A 13,260-nucleotide genomic window follows, 5' to 3' on the forward strand; every position below is an offset into this window, starting at 1 on the left:
TAGCAATTTTTTGTCATTTTTTCACATTTTTGTCATTTTTTCGTAATTTTTTTGTTAATTTTTTTGTAATTTTTTTGTCAATTTTTTTGTCAATTTTTTTGTCAATTTTTTTGTCACATTTTTGTGATTTTTTTCTAAAGAAAAATTTTAGCAATTTTTTGTCATTTTTTCACATTTTTGTCATTTTTTCATAATTTTTTTGTAATTTTTTTGTAATTTTTTTGTAATTTTTTTTGCACATTTTGTCACATTTTTATCATTTTTTTGTCATTTTTTTGTAAATTTTTTATCAACTTTTGTCACATTTTTGTCATTTTTTTGTCATTTTTTTACCACATTTTTGTAATAATTATTTTGTCACATTTGTCATTTATATCAGGAAGCTTCTGAAGGCAAGTGTTTCACTCAAAGGAAAGGGGTGCAGATACTTTTGCAAACCCCACTTTTCTGATTTTATTCACTTCACGATTGTCACTTAGTGCGTCTTTCACATAAAATTTCCCCTAAATATATTCATGTTGTCGGGCCATCGCGTGGGTGAAATGTGTGATAGTGACGTGGTGGAAAATGAGGCTGAACTTTGATGAAATGTCTGATATAAAACGAGGGGATGGATCTATCAGACACGATCAGTGCAGGCTTCGCTTCACAGACTCCAGGATGTAACGAAAACATCACAGGCTCCAAACAGAGACGTGTGAGTTTAATAACCTCTTAACTCCCGCCTGAACCGAGAGGATCTTTTTCCTCACGTCATCAGATTTTTTTTCCATCATTTTTTTGTTGGGTATTCAACTCATTTTTGTAACTTTTTTGTCATTTTTTTTGTCATTTTTTTGTCACATTTTTTGTCATTTTTTGTGGTCATTTTTTGATGATTTTTTATAATTTTTTTGTCCAATTTTTATCACATTTTTTGTTATTTTTTCATCACATTTTTTGTCCTTTTTTTTGTCCTTTTTTGTCATTTTTGGTTAAGGTTTTGTAATTTTTTTGTCAAATTTTTATCAAATTTTTGTCATTTTTTCGTCAATTTTCATCACATTTTCTGTCCTTTTTTTTTTCATTTTTTGTCACATTTTTGTCACTTTTTGGTAATTCTTTGTCAATTTCTTGTGTCATTTTTGCCACTTTTTCATAAATTTTTCATCCCTTTTTTGTCACATTTCCATCCTTGTTTTCGTCTCAGTTTTGTCGCTATTTTCGCAGCTTTTTTCCAGAAGCTTTTGGATTGGGGTAAAGCCAAACTGGAGAAAATGTGCTCGGTTCAGGCGGGAGTTAAGGGGTTAAAGGTGCACAGTGTCCTCATCACAGGCCGTTCCCAAACTGTGGGTCACGGACCAGAGGTGAGAGAATGTGACCATGTGACCAGAGTCTGACAGTGGCTTAGTGGTTAGTGGTCCTGACACAGCAGGGCAGGGTCATTATGTTCCCTGCTGCACAGTAACTGTTTTGGACATGGGGTCGCTCTTCATCGATCAGACTTGGGACGCAGCTGTGGGGCCCCCCCGAGTGGATTTTTGCTCAGGGGCCCCAGAAGGTCCGGCACCGGCTCTGCTTAACCCCCACCTGAACTGAGCACATTTTCTGCAGTTTGGCTTTGCCCAAATCTAAAAGCTTCATGAAAAAGTGTCAAAATAGCAACGAAAATGAGATAAAAACACAACAAAAAAGTGATGAACAAGCAACAAAAAAAAGTCTAACTAAAGAGCGACAAAAACAAGCCAGAAAAGCAACAATAACACAATAAACAAGAGCAAAAAGTAATGAAAAAAAACACAAAAATGTGTGAAACGAAGCAGCGATAAAAAGGTTTTCAAAAAGCAACAAGAAACGACAAAAAGCAGCAAAAAAAATCTACGAAATGCAACGAAAAAGACACGAAAAACTTAAAATGTGACATTAACGCGGCGACAACGCAACAAAAAAGTCACTATCGGTTTTGTAGGTCTTAGCTTTCAAATGAGGCGTTGCTCTGGCACATAGGCTGCAAACTCTCCAGTCGAGAAGCTTTAAGATTTGGGTAAAGCCGAACTGCAGAAAATACGCTCGGATAAAGAGGTTCAACATTTATTCTGGAAATCAAGCTTGGATTAAAAAATGATGTTGTTACTTCCTGGACATTCCTCACTCACATTTTTTATTACTATGACATTTATCAAAATAAAAGTCTGGGTTGGGTAAAATATATACATTTTTCAAAATAAAACCACAGAGGAAACAGAAATGACAGATGCTCAGACGGCTACATTAGCATGATGTTAGCATGTAGCTTGTTCATACTTGTAGCTCCATCTTTCCTCTAGATTTCCCTCAGTGCCTCTGAATAACAAACCTCAGCAACAGCGGATAAATATATAATAATAATAATAATAATAATAATAATAATAATAATAATAATAATAATAATAATAATAATAATTAATAATAATATATCAGGTCCATAAACAAAAGCTCCAGAAAAACATGATTCTGATTGTGATTATTCTATTAAAACTTTTATCAATAAATGTTCAACCCCTTAACTCCCACCTGAACCGAGCCCATTTTCTCCAGTTTGGCTTTACCCCAGTCCAAAAGCTTCTGGAAAAAAGGTGTGAAAATAGCAACAAAACTGAGACGAAAACAATGATGAAGATGTGAAAAAATTGACGAAAAATTTACAAAAAATGATGAAAAAATGATGAAAAAGTGGCAAAAATGTGACAAAAAATGGACAGATAATTGACAAAAAATGATGAAAAATGTACAAAAAAGTGAGAAAACTTAGACAAAAAACTGACAAATAAAGGACAAAAAACGGACAAAAAATTGACAAAAAATTAACAAAAAAGTTACAAAAAATGAGTTGAAAACCCCCCCAAAAATGATGGAAAAAAATCTCATGACGTGAGGAAAAAGATCCATTTAGATGAGTTTTGTAGATCTTAGCTTTCAAATGAGGTGTTGCACTGGCCTACAGGTTTTGGGTAAAGCTGAACTGGAGAAAATGCTCTCGGTTCAGGCGGGAGTTAAGAGGTTAATAATGATCCGGACTGTCGCTTCATAAAACACTGATGACATTTGTATTGCACTTATACGGAGCCCTGGAAGTGACATTAGACAAAAAAAAATTGAGGGGTGAAAAAAAAAAGAATTATTTTTTGAAGAAATATTTTACAACACAAATCATCTCGGGGGAACGTGATAATTTTCTCATCATTGATCACGTTCCCCCGATATATTTTATATATTATATATATATATATATATATATATATATATATAAAAATTCACCCCTCAAATTTCTTTGCCTGATGGTAAATGGTCTCAACTTATAAAGCGCTTTTTCCACCTACATTAGGCACTCAAAGCGCTTTACAGCAAGGATCCACTCACCCATTCACTCTCATTCATACACCAATGTACGCAGACACTGGGGGCACTGTGGGTGAAGTGTCTTGCCCAAGGACACAACGACAGTGTGCACCTTCTGGAGGTGGGATTCGAACCCCTGACCGTCCGATCATGAGACGACCCGCTGTACCATCTGTGCCACTGTCGCCCCCAATGTGACTTCCAGGGCTCCGTACACTTAAGCCTGTGATAGATTAAATTAAAGTTCATTGTCTGCAAGAAAAAGACTGAACAACTGTGTTTCCCGAAACATACTTCCTTTTTTCAAAAAGTGTTTTTACCCAAGATAATTTTCTCATTCCCCGACATAATTTGTGGTGTAAGAATTATATATATACACGTATATATCTTTTTTTTCACCCCCCACATTTTTTTTGTCTGATGTCCCTTCCAGGGCGCCGTATGTTTGAGATGAATAATAATCAAAGTAATACATTTTATTTCCCAAAGTGCTACATAATTCGAAAACAATACAAACCATAAAATCAACATACAACATTTTAAGGACAGAGCAAAGGCCTTTCGAAGTAAATGTCTGTGGCGCCCTCAGGTGTTTGGGCAGGGCATTGCACAGCCTCAGGGTGAGCGTAGTGAGTGAGTTTCCCTCATTAACCCCTTAACTCCCACCTGAACCGAGCACTGATCCAGCTTTACCCCAATCCAAAAGCTTCTGGAAAAAAGGTGTGAAAATAGCAACAAAACTGAGACGAAAAACAAGGATGGAAATGTGAAAAAAGTGAGAAAAAAATGGACAAAAAATGACAAAAAGTGAGAAAAATTTGACGAAAAATTGAGAAAAAATGGACGAAAAAGTGACAAAAAACTGACGAAAAAATTGACAAAAAAATTCTAAAAAATTGACAAAAAAGGAAGAAAAAAGTCACGAAAAATTGACAAAAAGTGAGAAAAATTTGACGAAAAATTGAGAAAAAATTGACGAAAAAGTGACAAAAAAGTGACAAAAAAACGGACAAAAAAATTCTAAAAAATTGACAAAAAAGGGAGAAAAAAGTCACGAAAATTTGACAAAAATGAGATGGCTGCCCAACAAAAAAAGGGATGAAAAAAAATCTGATGATGTGAGGAAAAAGATCAATTTAGTTTTGTAGGTCTTAGCTTTCAAATGAGGTGTTGCCTACAGGATTTGGGTAAAGCTGAACTGGAGAAAATGCTCTCGGTTCAGGCGGGAGTTAAGAGGTTAAATATGACGACACACTTTGATCCAAAAGCTCCATGTCGGGGTTTGTCGACCCGGGTCAGATGAACCTGCAGCTTCATCGTGGGGCCCTCGGCTCCAACAACCGAATCTAGGGCTAAGACAAAAGCTCGACAGCGCCCCCTTGCTCTGGGCAGGGAGGTCGGCGAGGGCTGATGATCTCTGTGGCTTTAGTATTATTACAATCATTATGGACATCATAAACACATCTCTCACTCACTATAGAAACAAACCTGCATCAGATAAACATTGCAAAGGGAAACTTTAGTCTTTTTTATTATTCTGACATTTAACCTCTTAACTCCCACCTGAACGGATCCCATTTTCTCCAGTTTGGCTTTACCCTAATCAAAGATTCTTGGGACAAAAGCACCAAAACAGCCACAAAAAATTAGAAGAAAACAAGGATGTAAACGCGACAAAAATGTGACAAAAACTGAACAAAAAAATGACAAAAATTCAACCAAAAAGTGACAAAAATTCAACAAAAATGTGACAAAAACTCAAAAAAATGTTTTACAAAAATTCAACAAAAAAATGACAAAAACTCAAAAAAATGTTTTACAAAAAGGCCAGTGTAACAACTCATTTGAAAGCTAAGATCTACAAAACTCATCTAAATGGATCTTTTTCCTCACGTCATCAGATTTTTTTTCCATCATTTTTTGGGGGGGTTTCAACTCATTTTTGTTACTTTTAAATTTTTTGTCAAATAGTATTTTTTTTTGTCACTTTTTGTCACATTTGTCCTTTTGTTGACAATTTTGTGTCCATTTTTTGTAAAATTTTTGCCACTTTTTCATCATTTTTTGTCATTATTTTGTAATTGTTCGTAAATTTTTTTGTCCTTTTTTGTAAATTTTTTGTGACATTTTTGTGACTCTTTTTCATCATTTTTTGTCAATTTTTCTGTCCTTTTTTGGTCAGTTTTTTGTCAAAAAATTGTCAATTTTTTGTCAATTTTTTGCCACTTTTTCATCATTTTTTGTCATTATTTTGTCACTGTTTGTCAATTTTTTGTGACATTTTTGTGACATTTTCGCCTCTTTTTCATCATTTTTTCCTCATTTTTTGTCAATTTTTTAGTCCTTTTCTGTCCGTTTTTTGTCAAAGTTTTCTCACTTTTTTGCCAATTTTTTGTCACATCTTTTGTCAATTTTTGCCACTTTTTCATAATTTGTTGTCAAATTTTTGTCCATTTTTTGTCCATTTTTTGCCACGTTTTCATCATTTTTTCATCATTTTTTCATCATTTTTTGTCAATTTTTCGTCAATTTTTCGTCAAAGTTTTCTCACTTTTTTGTCACTTTTTTGTCAAAGTGTTCTCACTTTTTTGTCACATCATTGTTTTCGTCTCAGTTCTGTCGCCATTTTCTCACCTTTTTTCCAGAAGCTTTTGGATTGGGGTAAAGCCAAACTGGAGAAAATGGGCTCGGTTCAGGTGGGAGTTAAGGGGTTGAGGCGATTTACATCTGGTCGAAGGCGACGTCCGTGTGCTCTTCTTCAGGGGAGGCTCTGTATCTCCTGGCTCTCCGTGCACTCTCACCACGCCCCCTGGTGGCCTGGAACGACACCACACACATGAACCAGAGTTAATAATAATAATAATAATAATCCATTTTATTTGTATTGCACTTTACACATGAAAAACACGTCTCAAAGTGCTACAGAACATAACAATAAAAACACGTAGCATATTAGTAGTAAAAACACAAACTAAACATACTAAGAGAAAGCCTCAGAAAATAAGTGGGTCTTCAGTTGACTTTTAAAAACCTCGATAGACTGTGGTGCCCTCAGATGGTTGGGAAGGGCGTTCCACAGTCTGGAAGGCCCTGTCTCCCATCATGCGGAGCTTTGTCTTGGGGACCAGGAGGTGGAGCTGTCAGAGGAGCTGTCGGGTTGGTTTGTGGTTGTTGATGAGTTCTTTAAAGGACTAGGCCACCGTGTTTACATACTGAGATATGTTCTTACCTGAGCTTTGACGAGTTCTTTAGGACCTGTCTGGTCTTCACCCGTGCCTTCAGTCACGTAAACACAGCGCAGACGGCGTTAGCATTTAGCCTCTCCCTCTCTCCTCTATAGCTCCAAAACAGGTCAAGATAGAAGCTACCAAGCTCTTCCAGGAGTAGTTCGAAATCCGCGCAGTAATCTTCACTTTACTGTGCGGATGCCAAACTACTCCTGGTATTATTACGACTTACAAAATAGTTCCCCCTTTTATCCGCTTAGAAAATCCACATTGTTTAATTGTGTGTAATTATACTTTGTAGTGGAACACTTCACGTAACCATATTTAAATAGGGAAAACGTGGAAGAGCTTGGTAACTTCTATCTTGACCAGTTTTGGAGCTATAGAGGAGAGAGGGAGAGGCTAAATGCTAACGCCGTCTGCGCTGTGTTTACGTGACTGAAGGCACGGGGGAAGACCAGACAGGTCCTAAAGAGCTCATCAAAGCTAAGGTAAGAACATATCTCAGTGTGTAAAAACGGTGGCCTATTCCTTTAAGGCAGTGGTTCTCAACCTTTTGGAGCCGCGACCCCCATTATAACAGTTAAAGGGGTTCGTGACCCCCCCGCCCGGGTCACGCCGTGAGAAATCGGAACATTATCCTACATAATTTGTAAAAAACTAAGAAAAAAACAAATGGCTATAATAAAATTCATCAAATTACGAACATATAATGGCACTCTGGTAACATAGCAAACACATGCAACAATAAAATATTATAATATACGCTAAAAAAAAGTATGCATATTTTATCTACATGATCTGGCGACCCCCCAAATTCATCTCGCGACCCCCTTGGGGGTCCCGACCCCCAGGTTGAGAACCACTGCTTTAAGGTACACCGGTGCGCTGCCGTAGACACACTGACAGGTCAGGAGGCAGATCTTGTACTCAATCCTGAACCTAACAGGAAGCCAGTGGAGTTTATGAAGGATGGGTGTGATGTGTTCAGATTTACGCACCCTCATCAGGACCCGGTCAGGGATCCCGATGAGGAGTGCATTGCAGTAGTCGGGCCTGGAGGAGACAAAGGCATGAACCAGCCTCTGCATTGGAAAGGGAGAGGGAGGGGCGGAGTTAAGACTTATTTAGTCTTTATTTAATATTCATCATAATCATGTTTAATCGTGGTCCTCGACTTCATGGAGCTGCTTCCACATGAATGAAGCACAGACCTGTTCATTTGACAGTGAATTTAAATGATATGAGGCTTTTTCAGACGGTCAGTAGAAGTTTGGATGATTTTAGTCTCTCCTTTTCATTTTTATTTAGTCTTATTTTAGTCGACTAAAATATCTGGACATTTTAGTCCGAGTTTTAGTCTCATGAGAAATTTTTTATTTAGTTTTAGTCCAATTTTAGTCGTCAAAAATATCACTTTGACTAAAATTAAGACTAAATATTTTAGTCGACGAAATTAACACTGGTTTGCAGTCATTTCTGTCCGTCTCCCCAGGGGAAACTGAAGCTACAAACCGTATATAGAGCTCACCACCACAGAGTGTGGAGTGTCACATGTAAAGCGCTTTGTGACCGAGTCTGTGAAAGGCGCTTTATAAATAAAGCTCTTAGAAGGCTCTGCTGACCCCCACAGGACGAAGACGGGACTACACAGAGTTTAAATGGTCAGGCTCTTCCTGGAAACCAGCAGATGTCAAAAGTACTTGAAGTCGAAGCACTGATACTTAGGAAAAAAAAATACTACAGTGCAAGTGCTGCTGCAACGAGGGTACTTCAGTAAAAGTACAAAAGCACTTTAAAGGGACTAGATGCAAGTGCTGACACCGCCCTGTCCATCTCACACTCCATCCGCCCCTCACTGAGAACAAGACCCCGAGACGTTCGGGACAAGACTTATTTAGTCTTTATTTAATATTCATCATAATCATGTTTAATCGTGGTCCTCGACTTCATGGAGCTTCTTCCACATGAATGAAGCACAGACCTGTTCATTTGACAGTGAATTTAAATGATCTGAGGCTCTTTCAGACGGTCAGTAGATGTTTGGATGATTTTAGTCTCTCCTTTTCATTTTTATTTAGTCTTATTTTAGTCGACTAAAATATCTGGACATTTTAGTCCGAGTTTTAGTCTCATGAGAAACGTTTAATGTAGTTTTAGTCCAATTTTACTCGTCAGAAATATCACTTTGACTAAAATTAAGACTAAATATTTTAGTCGACGAAATTAACACTGGTGTTAAATGATAGGTTGGGGTCAAGTCGAACCCCCAGGTTTGTAACAGAGGGTGTGAGGGGAATGTCATGGCCTGCAAATGAGTAAACGGTCAGGGGGGGGATCGGAGTTGGTGTGGGGTCCCAATGAGGAGACCTTCTGTTTTGGAGCTGTTTAACTGAAGGAAGTTGTCAGTCATCCATGCCCTTGTCTCCTCCAGGTAAGCAGTTAATGTGGGGAGTGATGATGTGGGGGATGTGGGGTCCAACCTGACATAGAGCTGAGCATCATCAGCATAGCAGTGGAAGGCAACTCCATGCCTGCTGATGATGTGGCCCAGGGGGAGAATACAGATGGAGCAGAAGGTGGGGCCGAGGACTGAGCCTTGGGGCACTCGACAGGTGACGGTGTGGGGCCTCGACCTGGCTCCCCCCAGGGCCACATACTCAACTCTATCAGTCAGGTAGGACCGAAACCACTGGAGTGCTGTGTGTGAGATGCCGATGTAGTGCTGCAGACGGTGAAGGAGGATGGTGTGGTCCACGGTATCCAAGGCGGTCCATGAGAGGTCCAAGAGCAGGAGGAGGGATGGAGAGCCCTGGACAAGAGCCACAAGCAGATCATTTGTGACCCTGACCAGGACTGTCTCTGTACTATGAGCGGAGCGGAAACCGGACTGAAATGTTTCGTACAGACTGTGTGAGTGAAGGTGGTTGACAATTACTTTTTCAATGACTTTGGAGAGAAATGGGAGGTTAGAGATGGGTCGGTAATTTGACAGAGTGTCTGGATCGAGGGAGGGTTTCTTAAGAGTTAGAGTTAGAAACTGGAGGTTGAACATGACGGGGTGACGGTGGTACCTGGCGGCGGTAGTAGAAGTAGGGGATGAGGTTGAGCGGCTGCAGCAGGAGGAGGACCAGCGCTCGGAGGAGGAGGGAGGAGCCGGTCACTGGAACAGATCAAACACACGTCACTCACCAGCTCTGACTGAAGCTGATCGTCCCAACAGAAGCTTTTCCCTTACCTCCCGCAGAGATGTGGAGGGAGCTGTTGGAGGAGAAGCTGTGGTTGAACATCTGCAGGTGGTAAACGCAGGTGTAGCTCCCGCTGTGGGCGGAGCCGCCGTCAGTAAACAGGAAGTGGGCGGAGTGATTGACGGCTGGCAGGGTGTGGTTGAGGGTGGGGGAGAGCAGCTGGAAGGAGCCCCCCGGGTACTGAGGCTCCACGGAGCAGGTGACCCGGAAATATCCGCCCGTCAGGACCCGGACCGCGCCCTGTGCCCGCGGCGCCCACACGCCCTCAGACACTGACACCTCCGGGACCTTCAGCAGCCCTGCACACGTTAAAGACACATTATGGAACATCGACGTCTGAGTCTTTAACCTCTTAACAGAGAAAACAGCCCAACGGTCCTCCGAGAGGCGGGATGGAAGATGGACCAAACAGGACGGACAACACGGAAACGACCGGAACGGAAAACACGAATCAGGAAAGGATCCTAAGAGAATGCAGCTGTGGGTGGTCTAAAGTTACAACATACCAGGGCTTGTGAATCCACCAGAGGAAAGCGAAATGCTCAAATAACATCACTCGGATGGAAGATTGCGCTGCAACAGCAGGTCAGACAAGGAGGAACGGTAGCCAGGATGAGCACCACAGTGCTACTGAGCCCAACATTGCACCAAACAGAGTCGAGCCTAATCAGCCCCTGCCAGAGATTTCGCAGCAGCTTTTAATCCCACAACTGCATCTGCCAACCGAACCAGCAGGCATTAACCCAACGAAATCAACTGAGTTGCCGAGCGCCAGGAACAAGGTCAAGTGGCCAAAAGCAAGTGAGAAGGCTGAGTGGAAAGACTTGAGTCTACATACCATCCTCAAGAACTCCCTGAGAGGTAACACAACTTCCAAACGGAACATCTTTGGAGACATCATCTACACTCAAGGTAAAGAAAGATTCGGAGAACTGTAGCAGAGGAAAATCTCCCCGAAGCAGGGTGGAAGACGGGAGAAAGAGATTCTGAAACTAGTTAAGGAACGTCGCCTCCTTCGGAAGGCTTGGAGGAAAGCAGAAGACCAAGAGAAGGAGGGCCTGGAATGTGTGTGGCATCAGATTAGGGGACGGCTGACTCACCTCAGGAGAGCTGAGAGGATCAGGAAACGCAGAAGCCGGAAGGAAAAAAGAATCAAGTTTTCTCCGGGACCCATTCAAGTATGCCCGCAGCCTATTGGAGGAGAAAAGGAATGGGACCCTACACACAACAGAGCGGGAGTTAGAAAACCACATAAAATCAGCGATCGGCGATAACCTTCGTAAAATTCCTCTAGGTCCATCAGGCTATCTCCCTGACCCTCCAGAGCCATCTTCACCGTTTGACACCACACCACCAAAATGGTCCGAAGTGCCCCAGGTGGTAACTCGAGCAAGAACTGCATCAGCACCCGGCCCAAACGGCGTTCCTTACAAAGTTCACAAGAACTGCCCGCACGTCCTCAGGCTGCTTTGGAAGATGATGTGTGTTGCCTGGAAAACGAAGCCCATCCCACCAGCACGGTGCAGGGCAATCACCATTTTCATTCCCAAGGAGAAAGACTCACAGAAGATCAACCAATTCAGAGGTATTGCTCTACTTAATGCAGAGGGGGAGATTTTTTTCTCTGTATTGGCAAGACGCATGTCCAGCTACCTCCTGTCCAACAAATACATCGACACCAGTTGCCAAAAGGCAGAGGTCCCAGGCTTTCGGGGCTGTGGTGAGCACTCAATGATGAATCCAAACAGCCACCCAGCTCCACCACCCAGAGATGTTCCGGGATTAAAGGAGTGAAACATCTATGAAGCTCCCGGCTGATGACCCTGCAGCTGTCCAAAAGGCACGGGCGGAAGTGCATCAAGCAGAAATGCTATGCAGGTGGTGACACTTGTGCTCAAATCTAATTTAACAGCAGTGCTTTATGGAGGACGAACTGTCATGTTCCTCACGCTGCAGCACATTTCCTTCACAGAGTGGATCAGGTGTTGATCGTGGTCAGTAATGTTGGTCCACTCCCCGACAATGACTGTTTTTTAACCAATATGTGAGATAATGGGTCTGTTTTGTTTCTAGAAAAAGTTCTGTGTCTTTGAGCTCTGCCTTGTGTTAATAATTGTAATGTAGAATTAACACAGATGAAGAATTGAAAGGTCACCTGTGCACACCACCACCACACCGGATCCTGAGAGCCCAGCGGAGACACAGTGTTTCACAGAGGACCTCTTCTTCACACAGTCTGAATCGACGAGCCACGCAGGACTTCTGTCAGTCTGTGGTTTCTGCTCTGCTTTCACTGTAGAAACAGCCGAGCCGCAGTCCAGGCTCCGACACACGACGGACGAAGCCTCCAGGTCCCATGAGGGGTAGGGCTCCATTGGTCTCCAGTCTCCACTGTGCTTCACCTCCACCGTCCCCTCACAGCGACTGGTCCCTCCCACCAGCCTCAGCGGCTCTGGACACAAGAGACAGGTGAACCCCGCCCCTTTACCTGGCCCCGCCCCTTTACCTGACCCCTGGCCCCGCCCCTTTCCCTTTACCTGCGCAGGTGAGGTTGAGAGCTGAGCAGGTCTCTGGACGGGTCTCGGTCCTGGTCCGATTACAGTCCATCAGCTTCGACTCGTTGCCCTCACAGTGGAACATCTGCCCCAGAGGAGAGAGCGCCCCCTGGAGGAGAGGAGCCCCACAGCCCAGCTCCCTGCACAGCACCTCTGCCCCGGGACGGTCCAAGGCCCCGTCACAGACTCCAGTCCAGGACTGGTTCAAGGACTGGTCCCAGATCTGCAGATATCCCGAACACAGGCTCCGCCCCCAGACCAGCCGCACCGAGTCTGTGGAAACATCACAGTCTGAGCTACAGTGTGTGCACCATTATGAAGCCTCTGAGGTTTGTTTCCACATGTTGTTGTGGACTCTTAGTGTCTTTTCAGACTCAGTGTGGAACTGAAAGGCTGAAGTGTCTCAGGTCATGTTTGTAATGAGGAGATGTTTGACCAAAGCAGGTCCACACGCTGAACCAGGAGAAGAATTATTATGCAGCTGTTTCTCCTCACACAACAAAGGAAGGAAAAGATCTGAAAAACCCTGAAAAATCTCAAACTGTTCATCGCTGGTCAGAGGGATGTAGTTTCATAGAAAATATTGAGACCGGACACACAACCAAACGATTTGATTCCAACAGGGACGTAAGACTGAAGCATAAAGCCCGTCAGGAACCCGTTTTGTGACTGACCTGAAGTGCCCAGAAGTACGAGGTGCTCAGAGACACTGACGGTGTGAGAAACACCTTCATGTTTGATGAAGTCTCTGACAGTTCCTTTGACTCTTTTTCTGTCTCACTCAGAGTCATTTACTGTGTTTGATGATTCTGTGTCACGTCCCAATAAGTTCTGAATTTCAAGACGATTACACGGACGAGTCTGCACAGCCCG

At 42.2% G+C, this 13,260-nt stretch overlaps 1 protein-coding gene across 1 annotated transcript; it reads right to left on the bottom strand.

Annotated features, from left to right (window-relative positions):
- Positions 1-6,078: 6,078 nt before the first annotated feature.
- LOC306966783 (uncharacterized protein) lies at positions 6,079-12,190 on the bottom strand (the record flags this gene model as incomplete). Its single annotated transcript, XM_079561600.1, has 5 exons — positions 6,079-6,174; positions 9,659-9,747; positions 9,823-10,131; positions 11,988-12,125; positions 12,169-12,190. The coding sequence occupies 5 exons, from the start codon at positions 12,188-12,190 to the stop codon at positions 6,079-6,081; spliced, it is 654 nt and encodes a 217-aa protein (XP_079417726.1).
- Between the last annotated feature and the right edge of the window lie 1,070 nt (positions 12,191-13,260).

This window comes from Gobius niger (assembly GCF_951799975.1).
Source record: "Gobius niger genome assembly, chromosome: 8".
Lineage (NCBI taxonomy): Eukaryota > Metazoa > Chordata > Actinopteri > Gobiiformes > Gobiidae > Gobius > Gobius niger.